The sequence below is a fragment of the Sciurus vulgaris genome (genome assembly GCF_902686455.1).
Source record: "Sciurus vulgaris genome assembly, chromosome: 11".
NCBI lineage: Eukaryota > Metazoa > Chordata > Mammalia > Rodentia > Sciuridae > Sciurus > Sciurus vulgaris.
In genome coordinates, this window is record NC_136472.1 from 14,890,165 (window position 1) to 14,913,985 (window position 23,821).

A 23,821-nucleotide genomic window follows, 5' to 3' on the forward strand; every position below is an offset into this window, starting at 1 on the left:
AAAGCAGACACAAAAATACAAGTATGCATGTTTTCTCTCCTATGTAGAAACTTAAAAAAGAAAAAAGTGCTAAAAGTAGAAGGGACTTTCAGTGAAGGGACAGGGAATCAGGGGAAGAGAGGACAAAAGGGAGAGCAAGAGAGGGCACAAGGAAGACATGATCAAGGTCTGATATAAGCATATATGCAAATGTCAGTGAAATGCATTAATATGCATAATTAATATTTGTTAATAATTATAATAATAAAAATTCATAGTTAATGTATATGCAGTTCTATTTCTGAATTCTGTCCTGTTCCACTGATTTGTGTGTCTGTCTTACCACCAATCACATCTTGATTATCGTATATATTAATACTCCAACTTTGAAACTATTATATTAATACTCCAATTTTGTTCTTTTTCAAAGTGTTATTTTTGTAATCTTCACATAGCCGAGTGAATTTTAGAATCAGTTTACAATAACAGCTTGCTGAGGTTTTATTGGAATTGAATTGAGTTAATCATTCTTTGCACAGGTGCAATAATTCCAAACAAAATTTATGGAAACTGAATCTAACAATATACAAAAATGATAATAAATCTGATGAAGTAGGATTCATTGTAGGGAAGCAAGTTGTTTGAACCCAGGGCCTTGTGCTTGTGAGGCAAGCGCTCTACCAGCTGAGCTATATCCCCAACTCACAAGTTTGTTTCAATATTTTAAAAATCAGTCAATTTAATTCAAAACACTAAAAATGAAAACTCATATAATTGTTTCAAAGACAAACACTTGACAAGACCAATATTTATTCCTGAAATCTCTTAGCAAGCTAAGAAGAGAATAGCACTTCCTTACCTTGATAAAGGGCATTTAAAAAAATTTGTGCAGCTAACATCATATGCATTTGATGTTAGTATATGATGCATGGAAAGCCTAATGGTAGGCTTTTAATGAAAATATGTATTTATTGTTGTTGTTGTTTGTGGTCCTGGGGATCAAACCCAGGGCCTTGCACATGCAGTCATATCCCCAGCTTTGACCATGCAAAGTTCTTAAAGGAATCTTGGGAGTCCAGGAATTGGTGAAGTACCCTTCGAGAACCGCTGGCACACAAAAATCAGGATTCCCTCCATGTGGTTCGGAGTCGGGGGGATTTCTGACCAACATTCTTAGAGGGGCAGGGGGCATGTGTTCCCGTTAAAACACACTTCCTTTCCTCAGTTTTAGTTCCTGGTCAGTAATCAGAAAGGAACCTAAAGTACAAAGATTTCAATGCGTTGGCCTTTTAGCAGTGTCTGAAAATAAAAGATTCCTTGCCCCCACTTTTAAAAAAGAAAAGCCTGATCATTCTTTGGTCTCTTTATATTTAGTTTTTAGTAGTTTAATTACATGTCTGGGTGTGTTTTTTTTCCTATTTATTTTAACTGGAGTTCACTGAACTCAACAAAAAGTGTAGGATCCTTACCCTTTTGGCTCTCTAAGTAGGTAATTTTCTTTACAAATGGTTGGGGGGAAAACTCTGATTCTAAACAATGAATCTGAATAATAAGACAGCTCTTGCTTCTGCTGCAGGTAGTTGTGAAGAGGAAGGGAAGCAAAGGGGTATTGCTTAGGGGTCCACCTGCCTCCAGCTCCTCGCCAGCAGGTTCACAGCTCAGTTGCTTAGTAATGACCGGACCTTTGGGAACAGAAAGTGAGGCAGCCTTCTGGAAAACAGCCTCAGAATGCACAAAGTGAACCGGTCAAGGGCCAGAGCCACCTGCCTGAGCATGGGACCTGGAGGGAGGGGCTTGCCCTCACACTCAGGTCACAGAAGTTTGCACAGCCTGAAGTTCTATCAGGAACTTTAGTACCACATTCCTGGGAAAACAAACGAAAGCACCTTTAAAAATCGGCATCCTCAGAGGATATATTTCCTGTTCCGGAACAGTCTGCTGCTTCCTGTCTTTCCCTATAGACCTTTGCAGAGTTTGAATGAAAAGACAACTTTCAGGTGAGAACAAAGGAGAATTGTTGATCTGAGACCCCTCATTTCCTTTTATCTCCTTATTGAGGAAAAATGAGCCAAATCTTCCTGTTGGATGTGGATAAGAATTTCTGAGCTCACTGGGGCTGAGAATTTTTCCAGAAGAAATGAAGTTTTTCTGTTGCAAAAACCTACTTCAGACACAACTGCTGTGTGCAGGGCAGCATGCTAGATCTGTCAGAAATCCTTGACTGGATGAAGCCAGGTTTGAGTCTGTATTGATGAATAAATATGAAGGGACTTGGGAGCTTGCTGTCAGTGGGTGGGAGACAGAAACTATAATGGCACCTGAAAGGAACATGCTGGCTCAGGTGACATTTATTTGATACAAGGTGTATACACGCCATGCAAACCTTATCTTATGTAATCCTCTATAGCATTCTAAGGCAGTCGACTTTACCTAGGGTAACTGACGTACAGGGAATTGAAGTGCCCTGTTTAGTCATGAAGAGACTAGAGTGGATTCTCACATGGGGACTGAAATAGAGAGGAGATGAGTTGGTAACTTAAAATCAAGAAAAAGAAATCTAAATTTAAAAGCTCTTCTATAATGCTACTGCCTTGTTTGTTTTTCCCTTCTAAATTCTTATCTTTATATATGAGTTGTCTATAAATGTGCACATGAACACTGTGTAAATATGCTTTGCACAATTTTTTCCAGAGAATTTCTGTTCATTGGAATTGTTTTCTTTGGACAAACCTTTGACTGTGTCAAAGGTTCCAAGTGCCTTTTACAGGACTTTTCTCATTGCCCATCTGACAGCCTACCAGAGTGTGCACCTCCACTGTCTCCCCCGGTTTTAGTCAAGTATACTAGTGAAACAGCGTATTTGTGTCTCAGGGTACATGTACCTACAGCCAATGCTGTCTTAAATATGCGTGCTGATACTTTAATGTTATATCTTCAGTGTTCTGGTGCCAATTTCTATTTTATTATTTTCTTCTCTTCTTCTGAGGTGTTTCCAGCTAGACTGTCCAATGAACCTTCACAAATATTACACTTCTGTTCTGAGACTTTCATTCTTGGCACGGGTGCTTCTGTTCTGGAGCTATTTAATGCAGTATATGGTAACAATTCCCATGTCTTTCAAGAGGTAACCTTTGATTGGTAATTTCTCTTGGTCCACTTTGGGCTGCTCTAACTAAATACCACAAACTGGATGTCTTACAAACAAGAAAACTCTACTTCTGACAGTTCTGGAGGCTGGGAAGTCCAAGATTTTAGTGCCAGCAGCATCCATGTCTAGAGATGGCTTGTTTTCTGATTCTATGATGGTGTTTTTCTCCTGTGTTCTCATTTGGTGGAAGGGATGTTCTCATACCAATCCCAAAAATTCTTACCTGGTTAAGCATCATCACCTTGGGGACTAGAATTTGAATATGCTAATTGAGGGAGGACATAAACATTCATATCATAGCTTACTTGTTGAATGAATGAAAGAATCTTTTAATTTGGGGAAAGGACTAATTAAATTATTATATTAATACAAGTAGTTTGTACATTCCATCATAAGCAGATATGTACTTATTCCTTAATGTGTACTAGACAAAGTGATAACCTTTGAGAAGGAAAGGATTAATAATTTGAATACTAGTTTGTGTCCAGTGAAATTAACAAATTAGAAGGCAGACCCTAATTCATTGTTACCAGATTTGCAGGAAAGAGAATGATTCATTCTGTTTGGGTTGAGGTATCTCAGAGGGAGTCAGTCAGGGACAAATTGGCATTCATTAGGACTTTGGAAAGGAGCAAAAACTGGGTTTTGAAGATAGTGTAGGAGTCGGACATAAATAAAATGGAGATAAGTCAGAGCTAAAGCAGGTATTGAATTAAAGAAATGTTCTGTGGTCTTATGTGGAAGAGAGAGACCATAGGTGAGATGAATAGTCAGCACTTAGTGGTTAAAGGATTGTTTACAAGGGGCTGCAGATATAGCTCAGTAAAATGCTTGCTTGATATGTACAAGGCCCTGAGTTCAGTCTCCATCACTACAAAACGACAAATCATTTACAAAAACTAAGCAGATCCTACAAGGCCCAGGTCCTGCTCCCAGAAACTACATTCAAAATGCAGCCTCTGCCTCGGTGGGTTTGTTTAAGACTCTCCTTCCCTTACATCATGAAGGGAGCTCAAGGGTCAGTGAAAAGTCTGTTGTTGTCCCCAAATGACTGACAGAAAATCTTGGGGAAACACACATAGAAAAATCAAAGCATTCATTATTCCAAGCTTCTCCCAATATATGAAAGCCATAGGCCAAAATGCTGAGTGACGTCTTTGGTAATTGGAGCCAATAGAAACTAATATCAGCACTGTTTCTCCAAGTACAGATCCTAGTTCATCACCCCCAAAAGACCAGCATTCCCAGATGCCACCTGACAAGGAGAAGCATGCGTTGACCCCATTCTTCAGATGCTTGCAATTTGCTGCAGTAATTCAAAATGTAGAAATGTTTCTTCATACTTTTTAGCAACATATACTGTACAAATCCAACCCTTAGCTTTAGGGAGGGGGCAAGGTTCAAGAAGAGATGAGAACTGGGGATAGGGTGAGTGAACTGGTTTCAAATTTCACTTGGTAATAAAAAAGAAAATGACATATTTTGAATAATTTTCATACCAAAATCACTACCTCAAAATGTGTTGAAATCTATACCACTGTTTCACACACATATAAATTTAATTCTATGTTGCATTTTGTTTTTAGTTTTGTGTATGTTTTATTTCCCTTAATAGAGTATGAGTTCTTAGATATCAGGAAGCATCTATTATAGTTTGTTATGAGCTCACAGTGGCTCAGGGCACTTACCCATGTATGTGTATCAGTCAGGGTCAAAACACAGGATCAGAAACAGAAGATCTGTTATAAGAATTTGACCTTATGCAATGGTGTTTGCTAGTTAAGCAGTTTCTGGAAGGCTGTTTCTTCTTTTCTACCGCTAGAGATTGAAGTACACACAGGTGTTGGGAGGGAAAATGGATTTAAAGTGTGAGAACACCCACTGGAATTCACTGGGCAGACAGAAACCTTGCAGTTCTTGCTACTGTGGCCTTGGCAGTGGGTGTCTTCCCAGGCTCCTTCATTATGGAGCTGGATGCACACACTTGACCAGGATGAGAGAAGTCGATGGTTGAATCTGGGGGAACAAGCTGGAAGCCCAGCTTTGTCTGAAGAGGTGACCAAGAAAAATAGCTGCTGCTCTTATTTGCCTCCAAATATCTCACTTAAATCTCTCTTGTGGTCCATGCTACCTGCAAACCAGCAGTTAAGTGAATTGCATGAAATACTGTTCTGCCTGGCCAAGGTGTTATCTTACAAAGCCACTGTACCAAGTTCTCAAACAAAAGAAATTCCAGACTTAGGTAAGGAGAAATTTTATTTAGAGGATTATTGAAAAATGGGGGAAAGGGCCTATTGTAACAGGGAGATTTGTCAGATCATAATATCTAGAAACATCTGAAAGTTAGAAAAGAGAAGATTTTTTCTTTTATAGAGAGAAGTGAGCAAGAGACGGTGATAGAGAGGATACCCTCATAATAAGGAGGAACTTTCTGCATGCCAGAACTCAGGTTGAGGGTAAGTCAAAATTCAGAGTTCTGTGAGGAGCAGAAAATCAAAGGGTGGACAGTTGGCTAATAAAGTATGGACTTTGTTCTGGGGCTGGGGATATGGCTTGCCTGGCATGCATAAGGTCCTGGGTTCAATCCCCAGCACCACAATAAATAAATAAATAAATAAATAAACAAAAACTTTGTTCTGATGGCTCATCAAGAATGAATAGTTAAGCGTTTCTGAAGGAGAAATGGACAGGGTGAGGGAGAACTCAGAGAGGGGAAGTGGACTGAGGGACCACCGTATCAATAGAGGCTCAGAGGGACATACATGTCCCTGTGTTCAGCTTATTTTTGCTGGGGGCTGTTAAATGGGGATTGTAGCTGACTGGACCTGGGGGAAGGAGAGAAAACGGACGAAATTTTGGTTAATAAGTATAGTCTTATTAATTAATGGGTGATAGCAGTTCAGCTCATTTTTTGTTAAGCAAAGAATGGGGCATCCGAGGATTCACATTTGAACTTGTCCTAGGGCAGTAAGGAGGAAATTGGGGAATCCTAAGTAAGGAATGGACACAAATTGGATGGAGCAATTTTTCAACCATTGTTACTTTGTTGAATCATAACCCTTGAGTAAAGTTCAACATTGTCAGTCCCTCAGAGAACTGCATCTGTTGAAATACGCTTCAACTTTACCCACTTGGTCTGCCTTGAGAACTAATTCTATGAACCTCCTTGGAGACTGATTTGAAGGATATTCTTGAGGACTTTACCCACGATAGCAATGATTCTTGAATATGACTGTATAGAAAAAAAAATACTCTGCAGATGTGCTTGAAATAATACAGAGCAAATGAAACCCTCATACACTGTAATAATAACGCAAAATGGTGTATCCACTTTGGAACAAGGCAGTTTCATATTTAGTTAAACATTCGTTTACCGTGCAACTCTTGAAGTGCACTCTGAGGGAAATAATAACATACAGCCACACGAAGATTTGTACACTAATGTTCTTCATAACTTTAATTAAGAATCACCCCAAACTATAAAATCCCAAGTGTCCTTCAGCAGGTCAATTGATAAATGAAAAAATTCAACTGTGCAATCTCTGCAATGGAAAACTTCCCAGCAATAAAGAGCAATGTACTATTGAAATACACAGCAACTTGGATTTGATAAACATACCAGTCCCAGAAGTTACATATGAAATAATTCCACTAATTTGATTTTTGTTAGAGAAAATTATAGGGACAGAAAGCAGCTTAATGAGACTGGAAGTCTGAAAGGTATTGGTGGGCAAGCTCTTGGAGAGTATAGGAAATGGTCTGTATCAATGCTTATGTATGCTTAGCGAATAGATCTATTAATCTGAGTGCATCCTTAATTGTTAGAAAACAAATGCTCACAAGTACTTTTAAAAACTTCAGGGGTTGTAGGTAAGGTTATTTCAGAAAGAGGCATCTATACTTTCCACCACTGCTATTCTTTCTTGGAGTTAGCGGAAGTTTAGTGAAGGGGCACCAAGGAGACAGCAGGAATATAGCTTAGGACGTTAATGAGAACTGCTGTTGTGTCTGTGCCTTCCAGTTCTTCTCATTCCTTGATGTTTCTTGATTCTCCCATTAGCCTGAAGTACCTGCCAAGATGTTTCCTTTGCAAAGCCCACAGATGCTCCAGATGCTAGAGAAGTCCTTAAAGAAGGGGCTCCCTGAGTCCTTAAAGGTGAGAGTGGAGCATTGTCAGGGAAATATGTAGCACTAACTGCTTACGCTACAAAATGAGCCTAAAAATGGGAATAGTCTCAACTCAATGATTTAAATTTCCACCTTAGAAACTTGAAAAAGTAGATGGGCATTAAGCCCTTCACAAGCAGAATGAAGGAAATTGTAAAATAAATAGATTAGAAAATTAAAAAACAAATCGAAGAATGTGAGTGGAGAACAACAACACGAAAACAACACAAAACCCCAAATCCACATCCAACTTATGGTTCTTATAAGTGTTAGGCAATGTTGATAATATCGTGACCAAACTGACCAAGAAATAAGAAGACGCAGATGACCAATGTCAGGAATAAAATAGAAAACCCTACTACAAACCCACAGACATCATAAACATGATAAGGACCTATTAATCACCAGTGTTGTTTTCATAGATTTCAGTATTTATTCTGTGAAAAGCACACAGTACCAAAGGTCGCTGAAGAGGAACATGCCTCCTGAATTGCCCTCTGTATGTAAATGAAAACATTCCAACAAAGAAAAGCCCGCGTCATCCAGGCGGGTTCACTGGTAATGGCTACCATACCTGAGAGAAAAATAATACTAGTTCTACGCAAATTCCTTTCTTAAAAAATTATTATTTATTTATTTTTAAATTTTTTACAGACTACATTTTGATTCATTGTACACAAATGGGGTACCTCATTTCGTTTCCATGGTTGTGATTCTTTTAGGATGTAGCAAAGTAGGCAGAATACCTTTAAGTTCATTTTATGAGTCCAGAATTATAGAAATACACGTTGTAAGGAAAGTACAGAATTATATCCATCACAAACATAGATCCAAAAATTCCTAAGAAAATAGTATCAAATCAAGCATAAAACATGTAAAATATATATGGTATCATGAACATGGGCAATTTATCCTGAGAACTCAAGTCATATTCCAAAATCAATCAATGTGGGATACCCACCCGCCCCCCAGTGTGGTGGTGCATGCTTATAATCCCAATCACTGTGGGGAGGGGCATGGCTAAAGCAGAAGGACTGCAAGTTCAAGGCTAGTATATCTCCAAAAAATTCAACAATGTCAGAGTGAGGATTGTTTATTTTATTAGTCTGATGTTTAACTACATATATAAAATATTCTCAAGATTTCATGCAAAAATCTGTTTGGTTTTGCTTAGAGTAATGATATACATCCTGAAAACTGAAGGATATGTCTGTAAGTCACACACCCTGATTCACAGGAATAGGCTCATTGTGGTTAAACAAGGCACTTTGCTGTCCCTTTGTAATGCACTGACTCTCTCACTTGGTTGAAATGTTTTAGGTCTACGGGACTGTCTTCCACATCAACCAGGGGAACCCCTTCCAGCTAAAGGCCCTGGTGGACAAATGGCCAGATTTTAATACAGTAGTCGTGCGCCCTCAGGAGCAGGTAAGTTGTCTGGGGTGGAATGGAAATGACTCTGTGTTCACATTTGCTGAGTGTGTAACACAGATCTGGAAGTATGGTGGACTCCAGGCAAACAAATGAATCACAGTGATGATCCTCTAGTCTCGTCCTCAAGGAGCACACAGCCTGGAGGAAAGCAGAAAAGCAGAAGAATTGCAAGTTGGTGTCAAAATGTGCCAGAGCACACAAGAACACTTGTATTCTAAGAAGCTATTTTTGGATTAATATTATAATATTATACTTTAGAGGTTAGAAGTAGTACTGGCTGAAAGAAGATTAAAACTAGTGATTTCAGAGGTTGTAGGGAGAGGGTCAAAAGACTTCCAGGTAGACATTTCATCAGAAGTGAATTTTGATGTTCATTTGATTTTGAGATGCTGACAAGAGCAGGGAACACATTTTAAGCAGAGAAAATAACTCCTAAAATATGGGAAGGTAAATACAAAGTGTGTTAGAGAATTATGAAAAACAGTTTATAATATCTAGGATGTATACTTTTAGTCCCAGACTTAAAAATCACTCAAGCAAAGCAATTGACATACTTAAAATACAAATATATTTTAAGCACATTGAAAAAGATCAATTAAAAATTCATGCATGCAAAAATACAAATGTTAATGTTAGTATAATTTTGATATGAACTATTAACAAATGGAATATAACTGCATAGTGCTTAAGCAGAAATGAATAGATAACAATTATTATCATGAATACATACAAAACTCACAATTAGAGGTAGATACCCAGTGAAATCCTCAATACTTCGATAATGTATTTGTGTATGTAGATCCCACACATATCTTTGTATGAATGTTGAGAGGTAAAATCAATAAAAAACAGCTAAAGTAAGATATATTATTGTCGTGTTGTTAAGATATATACAATGTTAAAAGATACTGTTTGTCACATCAAAAACATTAATTGTGGGAAATAGAATAAAAGTCTAGGGTTTTTGTAAGTGAAGTATGACAAGTTGTTATTTGCTGTAAATAGACACTAAAAGAATAAAATGTTTTCCTCAAGCCTTGTAATAACCACAAAACACAAACTATAGCAGCTAAAGGACCAAAAAAGGGAGAGTAATCAAAATGAGCAATATAGGATATTATCAAATCACAACGTTAGACAACAGGAAAGGAAGCAAGGAAGAAAAGATGGGAAAAACAACCAGCAATCAAATAACAAAGTGGCAATAAGAAGTTCTTACTTTACAGTAATAACCTTGAATACAAATGGATCAAAGAGACCCCTCCAAAGACATGGAGTGGGTGAAAGAATAAGGAAGCAAGCTACAGGCTGCATCCCATTAATTTTAGTAAAAGCAGTTCTAAGAGGGAAGATGGTAGCAAAAATGCTTTTCGTGAAAAGAATGATTCCAAATAAATAGTCTAATGTTAGATCTCAAGGAACTAGAAAAGAAGAACAAATTAAACCCAAAGTTAGCAGAGAAAAGAAAGAGCAAACATTCAAAAAGGAACAGATTGAATAAGGAATACAAAATTCATAGAAAGAATCGACCAAACAAAGGGCAGGTCTGTTTGAAAAGAACAAAATTAACAATACTAGTCTAAGTGAAAAAGAGGGAAGACTCAAACTCAAAATGAAATGGACGATATTGCAACAGACACATCAGAATAAAAAGGATTACAAGAAACTATTACAAATAATTATTTGCCCCAGATGGAATATTCTGGAGGAAATAGATAAATGTTTAGAAAAATACAACTTACCAATATTGACTCTGAAAGGAATAGATAACAAATCAAGGGATTGAAGGAGTGATTAAAAAAAAGAACCCCTAAGAAACAAAAACTCAAGAGTAGATGACTTCACAGCTCAATTCTGCCCAACAGGCAAAGAAGAATTCATACCAGTGCTCCTTGAATTCTTCCAAAATGTGGAGCTTGAGGGAATACTTCCAAAGATACCCGTGAGGGCCACCGTCACCTTGGTACTTATTAAACTCAAAAAACAATTGGCCTGTTACTCTGATGAACATTTTGTTGTAAAAATCCTCAATAAAAAAAGAGCAAACTAAATTACATAATACATCAAAAGGTATATACACTGTGGCCACGGAGATTTATCCCTGGCACGCAAGACAGGTTTAGCACATTCAAATCAGCCTTTGTAATACATCATGTTAATAGAGTAAAAGATAAAGCACACATGGCCATTTCCATTGAGGTGGAAAAATTTTTTTGACAAAGCTCAATATTCTGCCTTGGCAAAAATCTGCAACAAATTAAGTATAGAAGGGAAGTTCTTCAATATAAAATTAGAACTACCATTTGACCTCACAGTCCCTCTCTGACCATATATCAAAAGAAATGAAATCACCACCGTGCAAAGACGTCTGCACTCCCATATTTATTATAGCATTAGTGACAATAACCTAGATAGGGAAACAACCTGAGAGTCCATGGATAGATGGATGGATAAATTCACACACACACACACACACACACACACACACACACACACACACTCACTCACTCACTCTTATGTAATAGTATGTTATTCAGTCCTAAAAAGAAGGGAAATCAATATCAGAAGATGGTGAAGCAGATCAAGCTCAGAAAGGAGGCACTGAGAGAATACCTGAGAACAGAATAAATCATCTAAAACTCAAAATTGGACTGCCTGAGATTTGGAGAGACTTGAAATTTGGCTATCAGTACAGAAAATTTAAACAAACAAACAAAAACAAAAAGAAAAGAGAAATAATCTTTTCATTTTTGAAGTGATACACACTTTTCTATACCAATATTAAATTCAACTATTCTGCAAAATGGTAAGGCATACATTTCTCATTAAAATAATATATAACTTGAAAACAAAGAACAGAAAAAAATAAAACACACACACACACACACACACACACACACACACACAGAAGAGAAAATAAGGACAGAGATCTTTAACCCTGAAACTACACCAGGGTCAGGGGAAAAAGGGAGCAGCAACAAAGAGCAGGGGGACAGGAAAACCACATAAGGGAACACCTCTGCAGTGACTGGTCTATAAGGAATTTGTAGCGGGATTGCTGCTAATTGAAAGCTGCTGAAATCCCCTCCTGCCATCACAGACAAGGGGAATGGGGTGGAGCAGACCCAAGAGCTGGACGCTCCCAGGAGGTGCTAGCCTAACCCTGATCCACACAGCTCCCACAAGAGCTGAGGCAGAGATGGGAGCAGAGACCCACAATTCGTGGCCATGGGCAGAGATAACGCAAATGCAGGTGGGACAGTGGTCTCTGTGCCGGGCAGCAGAGGGGACCAGTGCCTGCGAATCACAGGTGCAGGCAGTGGGAGCTGGGACCTAGGCAGGAAAACGGCCTCTGTCTCAGCGGAGAGGAATGACACACGTGATTTATAACCCTGGTGAGGAAGTTGGGACACAGGCAGACTGCTGGCTGAGTCTCTTCTCCGAGGCACAGGGATGGTGACCCAGGGATCTGTGATCTGCATTGGTCAGGCAGACCACCCACAGACAGCCCATAATCATAGTTCTATGTGCCCTGCAGACCACCCACAGAGAGCCCGAAATTACAGGTCCCACACTTGCAGACAGTCACCAGGCTCTATGCCACTTTGAAGAGGCCCTGTGAAGGGGAGCGGGTACATGGTGTCTCCACTGAATTCAAAGCAACAGCCCCGAGACCTGCATTCTGTGCTCCTGCATCCAACGGAAACAGCCAGCAGATACAACACAGCACCCTCCAAGTATCAGCCTCAGGCCCCTGGGCTGAGGAAAAAGAACCAGCTGGCGGGAGGTCCATAGCAACCAGGGGAGGGGCTCCTGTGCCCCAGCACCTCTGGGGGACCAGAAGCTAAAGAGGGATGAACAGTTTCTAGAGGTCCCACCTCTTGGTGAAATCCAAACCAGGAAGACTCAGTAAGAATTGTCTCCACTTTGGTGTGGTTCACTATACGTAGCTCAAAGGTCATAAACACATTACTCTTCATTTTGATTAAAGAGTTTTTCCCCTAGTATTCAGTATTGTGGCCTCAACCCATTTGACTGCATTTCTTCTGAAGTTTTAAACACTACTTGGAAGAATTCTCTTGGTTTCCTAGCTTAGGTTGACACTCGTTCCACTTAGCCCATCTTTTCCTTTTTACAGCACCTGCTACTGCCTCATTTCTCCCCTCCTTGTCCATATTTATCTTCTTTTTACCTTGATTTGTATTATTCCTATCTTTTCTTTTTCTTCTTTCTTTCTTCTTTTAGCCAATTTTCTTACTTCCCCTTTCCAGCCCTTATATAGTGCAATAGCAATTTTTACTGTCTTTAATAACTAATTTTTCAACCTCTTACAGAACATTACTACGACTTTATAGCTGGATCAAAGGAGCTGTGAAGAATATCAACAAGTCTTTGTTTTTCCTAAGGTTGATTAGTATGTAACTTTGCTCTGAAGTTTGTTGGAAGTAAATAGGTGTTACGGTTTGGATGTGAGGTGTCCCCTCCAAGCTCAGAAGGTTCAGAGGAGAAATTTGGGGGTTGTAAGAGTCTTAACACAATCAGTGAATTAATTCCCTGATGGGGATTAACAGTGGTAACTGAAGTGGTGGGGTGTGGCTGGAGGAGGTGGGACTCAGGGCCTGGCTTTGGTGTATATATTTATATCTGGCAAGTGGAGACCTCTGTCTCTCCACTCCCTAATCATCACGTGAGCTGCTTCCCTCTGCCATACTCTTCTGCCGTGATGGAGCTGGATGTACGTGGACCGACACCTCTGAAACCATGAGCCCTTAAATAAACTATTCCTCCCCTACAGTTTGAATGTTAGGCATTTTCATTATAATGTGCCTTGGTGTGGATCTGTTGTGATTTTGTGCATTTGGTGTTCTGTAAGCCTCTTGTATTTGATTTTCCATTTCATTCTTCAGGTTTGGGAAATTTTCTGATATTATTTCATTGAATAGTTTGTTCATTACTTTGGTGTGTATCTCTGTGCCTTCCTCAATCCCAATAATTCTTCAATTTGGTCTTTTCATGATGTCCCATAGTTCTTGGAGATTCTGTTCATGATTTCTTACCATCTTCTCTGTTTGGGCAACTTTATTTTCAAGATTAAATATTTTGTCTTCATTGTCTGAGGTTCTGTCTTCCAAGTGGTCTAGTCTGTTGGTGATGCTTTCCATTGAGTTTTTTATTTGGTTCATTGTTTCCTTCATTTCAAGGATTTCCATTTGTTATTTTTTGAGAATCTCTCTTTGTTGAAATGATCTTTTGCTTCCTGCAGGTGCTCTTTCAGCTTATTGGTATTATCATTCATTGCCTGCATTTGCTCTCTTATCTCATCCTTACTTCATGAATCATCTTTATCATGTATAATCTGAAATCCTTTTCTGACATTTCTTCTAATATACTGTCATTGGATTCTACTAATATAGAATCTAGATTTGTTTGGATCATTTTCTTCCCTTGTTTTTTCATGTTGTTCATGTATCTTCCCCTCTAGCAGTGCAGATCTGGGGTATTGCAGATTTCCCCCTATAGGCTTATAGTGGCCCTATAGGTTTCAAAAACCCTCTCTTTAAGGGGAGATCAATATTAGCAGTGCCCAATTCAGACACTATGCAATCCTAGACCAAATAGCCTCTATGAGGACAATAACAAAATTTTCATGATAAACAGAATGAGTTCAAATATTATCTTCAGTTAAAACAAACAGATTTGCAATAAGGTCTGCGGTTTCTAATGGAGGACAAAGAGGATGCAGAGGGATGTAGAATGTGGCTGTTAATGGGATAAGAAAAGAATATACAGATGTTCTAGATAATAGAAAGAGTGAGAGAGTAATCAAAAGAAATTGGATGTTAGCATGCAAAAAAGGGAGAAAGAGACTCTGAGGGAACAGGTAAACGAAAGGAAAAGAGAGCAAGAAAAGTAAAGAAATAAAAACTTTAATTTTTTTCAATAAGGAGAAAAAAGAAAATCTAAAGTATAACAGTCTTATAGTAATGAAACCTCCCAGTCTTCAGTAGCCTGATGCATGAGAGGTACCTGACAATGAGCTTCAACCTCCAGCAGATGTCTCAGGATGGGATTTGTCCCACTTAAAGATCAGAGCTATGGCTTCCAGGATTATCCAAGATGGCTGCTCTGGCTTCGAAATGTGTTGGCAAATGGGGAGCTGCAGCTCAGGGGTGGACATGGTCAGCTGGAGGTCCTGGAGGTGGGATGAGGTTGGTCAGACAGGGGTCCTGGAGGTCTGGTGTGTTTGGTGTGGTTGTGGGATCCTGGATGCTATGTATAATCAGTTGGTCTGGGGTCCTGGAGATAGGGCGCAGTCAGTTGGTCTGGGGGTTCTGGTGGCAGGGAGCAGTCAGTCGATGTGAGAGTCCCAGAGGTAGGGAGTGTTCGGTCGGGCTGAGGGATCCTGGAGACAGGGCTCAGTTAGTCCAGCCAGGGGTCCCACGGGGCCTGGCTGTTGTCTCAAAATGGTGGCAGCCATGTGTAATCAAACCTGCAGGTACTGTAACAGTGAACTTCCAGGCAACAGCAGGCAGTTGGTGTTCCACTGGCGGTCGGCGATCAGTATGCTGACTGTTGTCAGACGATCAGGAGGTAAACCTCAGCGGTGGGTGATGGATAGGTGTAAGGCAGGTGATGGACAGGTGGGAGGCAGGCAAATGGCGGATGATAGGCACCTGACAGTGAGCAATCTCAGCCAAGGATTCTTAAGAGAAAGAAGCTCACTAAATTGTTATATAAAAGAAGTGATAGTCATAGGCAGCAGACATACATGCAGGATGAAAACCACCCCAAATAGCCCACAAAACTTCAACAACAGATCCCAATGACACCATAGTGGAAGAAATGTCAGAGAAAGAATTTAGAAAGTTCATAGTTAAAATGGTTAATGTCTAAAAGAAGACATAAGAAGTGAACCTAGAAACAAAATACAGGAAGTGAAAGATAATTTCAAAAAAGAGATAGATATTCTAAAAAAGAACCAAATGGGAATTCTAGAAATGAAAGATGCAATAAATCAATTTAAAAATTCAATAGAAAGCATCACAAATAGAATAGACTACTTTGAAGACAGATTCTCAGGCCTTGAAGACGAAGTATATATTCTTGAATATAAAGTTGAAAATAAAGAAAAGATGTTGAGACCATTGACAGACTATTGAAGAAAACTGGGATAACATTATGAGACCAAATTTAAGAATCACTGGGGTGGAATTTGGCTCCAAAATACAAATTAAAGGATTTTCAATAAAAATAATACTGGAAAATTTTTCAAATATTAGAACAAGATGGAAATCAAAAAAATAAGAATCAGATGAACCCCAAATAGGCAAAATAAAATAAATCCTCTCCAAGACCCATTATAATGAAAATGTCTAACATGTTACTTTTTGTCCTACTAAATTAGTAAATTCTACCTGTTATTTCCACAAAAACAAAGAAAAAATGGTAACTATGAGGGACTTCAGGACTGCTAATTTGCTTCAGTAAATATTTTAATATTTATATATATCTAATAATATGTTGTTAAATATATGCAATAATTTTTTTAATAAAAAACAGAAATAACGGAATACAAAAATAAATTTAAATTCATAACTAAAATCTAAAAATGAAAGTATGTTTCTTTTTTGAATGTTATATAAAAACACTGACTGTTAGTGATATTATTGCTGAGTTGTGAATGCATTTCCATGCAAAATTTGCTGCTATTCTATGCTACCTGGGTATTTGTCATCTGGACCCTTCCTTCAGTTTCAAATTATCCCCACTTTAATTTACTAACTTTGAGAGGGACTTTGTGAACAAGTTTTGCGTTTTGATTTTGCTAGGAATACAAATTATTTTTATTAACGATAGTGTTTTGGTGTTTATGCTTTAGAGATATCATGGGTCTTCATTCTGTATACCTTTACCATATATATTTAATATTATAAGTTCAAAATACTTTTGTTCTAAGACTATTTAAAAGAGTGAGATTTGTTCTTGCAACTGGAGCTTGATTTAATGATATCACTTTTCATTTCTCTTGAGGAATACAAAATGAAGGAAAAGTACTTCTTTAGTGTATCTTTGGTTGATTTGAAATTGTAATGGGACACACATTTGGTTCGCCAATTTTTTTTTTTTTTTAACATAAATTGAATGGAGTCCTTGACTTGGTTTCCTGATTTAAGGATTCAGGAGTTGTGATAACATGTGAAGAAAATATCGTATTTAACTGTGTATTGTAACAGTATAAGGAAATGTTAGAAAAAAATATTGAAATCTCTTTGTATAAGCAACTTGACTTATTCCCTGTTGCCCAACCAAACAGGAGATGACAGATGACCTTGATCACTACACCAACACCTATCAAATCTATTCTAAGGATCTCAAGAGCTGTCAAGAATCCCTTGCCTTATCAGATGTCATTAATTGGAAACAACATTTGCAGATCCAAAGTAAGGGGGCTAAGGTGTGTGCTGGCTGTCAGACCCCCATGTCTACCTCTGTAGGGCCATTTTCCACCCTGAGCACATTCCCATACAACCCTTACCTCCTTCCCCCAAGCCTCAGAATCTCAACCTAGTGTCCACTGCTTGTATTGACTGTCACCATCTGTGCAGGGGAGTAGAATTCAAATATTGTGTACTCTGTGGTTGTTATTAGGAAGCCTGAGCAGGGGAACTCCTAGTAAGCTGAAGATTCAAAATATATTCTGCAAACATATTCAGCATCCCTCAGGCTGTTGGGTGAGAGAACAGAGGTTGCCCTCTTGTCTTCCCTTTCTGGAATAAGATTGACAGCTGCTAGTGTCACAGAACAACCCCCAAGTCACCAAGGAGGACACCTACTGTGGTTATGAACATGCCCTGTAGAGTCAGTCTCCAAAGGGCGCCCCCTTGCTCGCCTCCTGCTTTGTGATCTGTAAGGTGATGTAATGTACCTATTGCCAGTTTCCTCTAAGTAAAAATGAGGAAACTAAACCATAGATAGAGTTAGTGTAAGGATTAAATGAACTATAAGGCCAATACCTGGGCATGTGCACAATCAAGATAGGCTACTATAGGATGGGAGTGTAGCTCAGTGCTAGAGAATCTGTCTAGCATAAGCGAGGCCCTGGGTTCAGTCTCCTGTACAGTAAATATTTTAGTATCTATAGGTATCTAATACATAGGATAGGCTACTATGAATTAGATACCCCTGTCTTTGATTTCAGAGTGACACCGTCAGCATTTCCAGTACTATTTTTGAGAAACCTGTCCCAGGGAGTCACTTGGCCACATCACACTGTTGGTGGCAATTCCAGAAGCAAGAGTGACTCACTCTAAGTCCTGCACGCTTCCGTTGGGCCCCTTCTTGTCCCTTCCATGCAGTGACTTCTCTCCTTATTTACTCTCTTCTAGGTTCACAGTCCAGCTTGGATGAGGTGATACAAAGTCTTGCAGCTGCTAAATCAGTCCAGGTCAAGAAAACACAATGCATTCTCTACATGATGCCTCAGACAGCAAAGAAACTGGTGCCTTTCCTGCTGGATACAAAGAACTTACATTCTGAATCCAGGGCACCCCGGGTCATGTGAGTGTGATGAAAGATGCTCTCTCTGCAGGGCTCACACGTCACTGGAGTAGCTTCCCAACCTGTCTCCCTATGTTCACCCTTACCTCCCAGAGTCCCTCTCCTGGGTGATGACCTGCCTAAAAGTCACCATTTCTCACCTCACCTTGAACAAATGCAAACTCTTCTATGGACCCCACAAGACCTGCACCCTCAGTTCCTGGAGGTCACCTTGGCCCTGTTGCTCACTCAGCATCTCTGGCCTTCCTTCTGCTCCTTGACCTCATGTGCTTGCTCCTGTCTTTGCATTTATCAAACTTGCTCTTTTCTTGTCTAAAATGTCCTTCCCTTGAATCTCCACATGTTTTCTCTTTTTGTTATTGCTACTCATACTCTAAAATTTTATTTCCTGTGACAGTTTTTGAGAGCACCACAGGTAAATCCATTACCCCTGCCATAATTCTTCAAGATGAAATCCAATTTTAACTTTATCATATTTATTATTACTGTACAACAAGCTTATTGTGTATTTATTTACCTGTTTGTTGTTTGAAGCCTCCCTGCACCTATTTAAAAATCTCACAAGAACAGGAATATTCTCTACATCATTTACTAATAGATTCTCTATAGCCAGTATAATGCTTGACACATAGTAGGTTCTTAATAGATATGCCTTTATGAATTCATTTCACAATGTTTTCCAATATAAAGAACTTGAAATAATCATATATCCTCCCCATTAATTTCCAGTGTAATATGTAGTAGAACCCATTGATTGGAATTCTATCTGTAGATGATCAATGTTGTTGCCATTGGGGTGATAATGTGCCCAGAAGAGCTTGATTCACATTGCAAAGTGAATTGAAGCCTACAGAGCACCTCCTGGTCTAGACAGAGCCTCACAGGATCCTCCTACACACCCTGTGAGGTAGTCAGGGTAGGAGACATCTTTTCTATTTTTTCAACAGAGAGCAGGTGCTAACCATGATCTGGCTTCATGGATGGTAATGGCCATAACTATGGTTTGAGTTTAGATCTTCTAGTCCCACATAGTGGGATCTTGCAAAGGGACTCTCAAAGTCCCTTTCCTCTACCAAAGCAATCTTCAGACTTCAGTATTCCATAACGTGAACCATCTGTAGTCCATATTTCTGTCCCTCCTGGGACTCCAACTTTCCCATGTGTTCAAGGGACAGAAGGACTCGTGAATACACACATTCTCAGATTCTAAGCTTTACTGCTTGCTAGAATGTGATTTTTCTATGTACTTGGTTTTTGTTTACCCACTTTTATTATCTGTAAAAGCAGGATGAAATCATCAGTTTTATCTTGTGTGGAGAGTCACAGCAAAGTTAAGAACAATACTTAGTTTCTGTGGAGTTCTTTAGTATATTGTGGCATGGAATTCATTTCTGTCTTTCAAATTAATATCCCCAATTTATGCAATAAGCAGTGGAGGCAGAGAAACATTACATTACCTGCCTGAGATCACACAGTCAGATTATGAACCCAGCTGAGGCTATACCATTACCTGTGTTCATATATGCCTCTCAGTATAATCGTAGGAAAATAAATAAAATGCCTTCAGTATGCACCATATTATGGGCTGTTCTTTTCCCTTTTTTCTCAATAGGAACCAAGAGATGTTTAAAGTCTCATCGCTAGATGTGACCCATGCTGCCCTGGTGAATAAATTCTGGCATTTTGGTGGCAATGAGAGAAGCCAGAGATTCATCGAACGCTGTATCCTGGCCTTCCCCAGCTCCTGTCTTCTGGGGCCTGAAGGGACGCCTGTGTCATGGGCCCTAATGGACCAGACAGGCGAGATGAGAATGGCAGCCACTTTGCCTGAGTACCGGGCCCAAGGCCTTGTCTCCTATGTGATATCTACTCAGACCCAGGCTCAAGAGAAGCTTGGTTTCCCCGTGTATAACCACACAGACAGAGCCAACAAAGTCATACAGAAAATGAGTCAAAGTCTGCATCATGTCCCCATGCCCTGCGACTGGAGCCAGTGGAACTGTGTGCCTCTGTGAAGCCGGCCCCGCTCACAAGATGGTGTTGGGTGGTTGTGATTTGGCTGGACAAGAGGAGAGAGAGAGAGAGAAAGAACAAATGTGACCAGAGTAAAGGAGTGGACACTGCTGGGCTCTGGGGAAGCAGTGTGAATGGTGCACAGGACCACCATGGTCCTTGCACTCAAATGACCCTTCAGATCCAGCAGGCCTGGTCTGGCCAGACCTCTCCGGCCTGGTTCAATTTCCTGAACTCCTGAATTTCCGTGACGCTTTTCCTTTTCTTTCTTTTTCTCCCCTGTGGTGCTGGGGATTGAGCCCAGGGCCTCATGTTCTAGGCAAGTTCTCCACCTCTGAGTTCCATTCCCAGACCCTCAGTGACACTTAATTCAGCAGCCCAATGCCCCACTACTTCTCCTTGGACTCCTGACCTGCCTCACATGTGGACTGTTGCCAATGGTCGGATCCTACCAGTTTTGCCAGGTTGTGCTATCTGAAGAATAGTATTTTTTTTCCCCCTCTTCTTCTATGACTCCTTTATTTAGTGGCCAAAATGCATTCTTTCTCTTGAGTAGATATTTTGAAGTGATTCTTTCATGGGTTACTCTTTGATCTCTGACAACCATGTTAACTAGTATAAAAACAAATATATAAAATGGGTGGAGATAGTAGCTGGTAGCTGGGAGACTCATTTTTCACAGTGTATTTTATTGTGTATATTTAATGATGGTTTGGAATACACATAGATAATAAGATTTACTGTAGTCAAACAAATCAGCAGGAACATCGTCTTGCATAGTTACCTGTTTTCTGTGTGTGAGTGGCAAGAACAACTAAAATCCCATTGAACATGAATCTCACACAGTACAATTTTATTACTTAGAGTCTTCAGGCTATACATGAGACCCCTAGACCTATATTCACTCTACAATTGTGCTGTTTTTTTATTCCTGACTTACATCTCCCCTTCTCTCCCCACTTCTAGTAACCACTATTTATCTCTCTATCTCCATGTATTTGACTTTTATTTTATGATTCCACATATTCATGCTTCATATTTTTTTCTCTGGATTCTTTCACTTAATATAATGTCATCTAGATTCATTCTTGTCATGACAAATGTTAGGATCTTGTTCATTTTTAAGACTGAATAATATTCCATTATACATATACGTATATGTTTATATGTGTGCGTATTATATATATACATACATACACACTGTAGTTTCTTTCTTCTATCTGTATATCAGTGGACATTTAGTATTGCTTCTGTATCTGGGACATTGGGAATAATCCTGCAATGAACATGGAAGTGTACAGTCTTTCTGAAGTGTGATTAAATTTCCTTTGAGTATATGGCCAAAAGAAGGATTTCTGGGTCACATGGTAATTATATTTTTAATTTCTTTAAAAATATCCATGCAATTTTTCCATAACAGCTATACCAGTCTACATTACAACTGTTAAAAGAAAACATAGAGTTAACATTCTAATACATTGGCACAGGCACCAACTTTCTTAACAAGACCCCTAAAACTAAAGGAATAAAATCAAGTATCAGTAAGTAGGATGGTATCAAATCAAAATGCTTCTTTGCAGCAAAGAAAACAATTAAAAATGTGAAGAGAGACTACAGGATGAAAGTCTTCACCAGCTATTCTTCCAACAGGGGATTAATATCTGGAGCAAATTTTAAAAACTTACGCGCACACACACACACACACACACACACACACACACACACACAAACGCACTAAATAACCCAATCAATAAATGGGCAAATGAACTAACAGATACTTCTCAAAAGAAGAAATTCAAATAGTCAACAAATACATGAAAAAATTTTCAACATCCTTAGCAATCAGGGAAATGCAAAAAAAAAAAAAAAAAAAACTACACTGAAATTGAATCTCATTCCAGTTAGAATGGCAATCATCAAGGATGCAAAAACAATAAATGCTGGCAAGGATGTGGGGGTAAAGGTACACTTATACATTGTTAGTGTTTGTAAATTATATAAACACTTTGGAAAGCAGTATGAAATTACTCAAAAGACTAGGAATGAACTGCCATATGACCCAGCTATCCCACTCCTTGGTATTTATCCAAAAGAACTAAAGTCAGCACACTATAGTAATATAGGCAAATCAATGTTAATTACAGCACAATTCACAATAGCCAAGTTATGGAACCAGTTTAGGTTCCCATCAACAGATGAATGGATAAAGAGACTGTTACACACACACACACACACACACACACACACACACAATGGAGTTTTATTCAGCTGAGAAGTAGAGTGAAATGATGTCGTTTTCTGGTAAATGGATGGAACTGGAGAATATCATGCTAAGTGAAATAAGCCAGACACATAAAGTTAGGCGTCAAATGCTTTCTCTTATATTCAGAAATGTGTGTGTGTGTGTGTGAGAGAGAGAGAGAGAGAAAGAGAGAGAGAGAGAGAGAGAGAGAGAGAGAGAGAGAGAGAGAGAGAAGAGAAAGAGAGACATACAAAGGAATAAAAGAGAGAGATCTCATGAAAATAGAAAGGAGACCAACAGAGTAGAGGAAGAGAGTTGAGAGAGAGGGAAGAAGGAAAGGTATAGGGAAGTACTGGGAAATGAAATCTATCAAATTATGCTGTCTATAGATGAATCCTGCTTATACGTAATTATAATTCACTAATTAAAGAATAAAAATAGAATGGATTAATGCTCCAATAGAAATGTGGAAAGAAAAAGAAATAGAATGGAGTTTAGTAGAGCAGAGTTAGTGGACCACTGGTAAGGAGGAGGGAGAGAAAGGGAAGGTTCCAGGGACTAAAATTAATTAAACTGTTACCAGTAAGTACAAATGTGTCATTATGAATTCTACTCTTATGTACAATGATAAGGCACCAATAAAAAATTTAAAAACAAAGTTTTGAGTTTGATGTAGGGCTGGTCAAGTCCTCTGTTTCCTTCTTCATCTTCTGTCATGCTTTGTTCATGAAACGGAGCTTTAGACTCCCCTACCGTTCTTGTGTTGCTGCTTATGCTTCCTTTCACTCTGGTCAATGTTTACTTCATACCGTCAAGTGTACTGTATTGCATGCACATAAATTTATAATTGTGATTTCTTCTTTCAGAACTGACCCCTTTATCATTATGCAATGTTCTTCTGTTTCTCTTCTGATGGGTTTTAATTTGACATTAAAAATTTCTGATAGAAGTATTACCATTCCTCCTTTATTTTGGTTACATTATGTGTGGAATATCTCTTGTCATCCTTTCCCTGTCCTTCAATCTTGAGTGTGTCTCTTGCAAACAGCACATAGTGGGTGTGTTTTAAAGTTTTTGATTTTTTTTCGGGCCAGGCACAGAGGTGCACACCTGTAATTCCAGCAACTCAGGAGACTGAGGCAGGAGGATTACAAGCTCAAGGCCAGCCTCAGCAACTTAGTGAGACCCTGTTTAAAAAAGTAAAATAAAAAGTGTTGGAGATGTGACTTGGTGGTGAAACAACCTGGGTTCAATTCCCAGTACCAGAAAAAAGACAAACA

At 39.0% G+C, this 23,821-nt stretch overlaps 1 protein-coding gene across 2 annotated transcripts; it reads left to right on the forward strand.

Moving 5' to 3' along the window:
* Positions 1 to 1,570: 1,570 nt before the first annotated feature.
* LOC306639098 (glycine N-phenylacetyltransferase-like) lies at positions 1,571 to 22,552 on the forward strand. Of its 2 annotated transcripts, none has more exons than XM_079102527.1 (6): positions 1,571 to 1,976; positions 7,188 to 7,283; positions 8,615 to 8,722; positions 17,043 to 17,169; positions 18,115 to 18,286; positions 19,899 to 22,552. In XM_079102527.1, the coding sequence occupies exons 2-6, from the start codon at positions 7,206 to 7,208 to the stop codon at positions 20,299 to 20,301; spliced, it is 888 nt and encodes a 295-aa protein (XP_078958653.1). In that variant the 5' UTR covers positions 1,571 to 1,976; positions 7,188 to 7,205; the 3' UTR covers positions 20,302 to 22,552. The 2 variants fall into 2 exon arrangements, with proteins under 2 accessions (XP_078958653.1, XP_078958652.1); XM_079102526.1 differs by lacking the exon at positions 1,571 to 1,976 and adding an exon at positions 1,994 to 5,583.
* The last annotated feature ends 1,269 nt before the right edge of the window (positions 22,553 to 23,821 follow it).

Coding starts and splice junctions, on each gene's coding strand:
- LOC306639098 (XM_079102526.1), top strand. CDS start 5,563: ATGCCAGAACTCAGGTTGAGG. Junction 7,284..8,614: donor GGCTCCCTGAGTCCTTAAAG/GTGAGAGTGGAG, acceptor GAAATGTTTTAG/GTCTACGGGACTGTCTTCCA. Junction 17,170..18,114: donor ACAACATTTGCAGATCCAAA/GTAAGGGGGCTA, acceptor ACTCTCTTCTAG/GTTCACAGTCCAGCTTGGAT.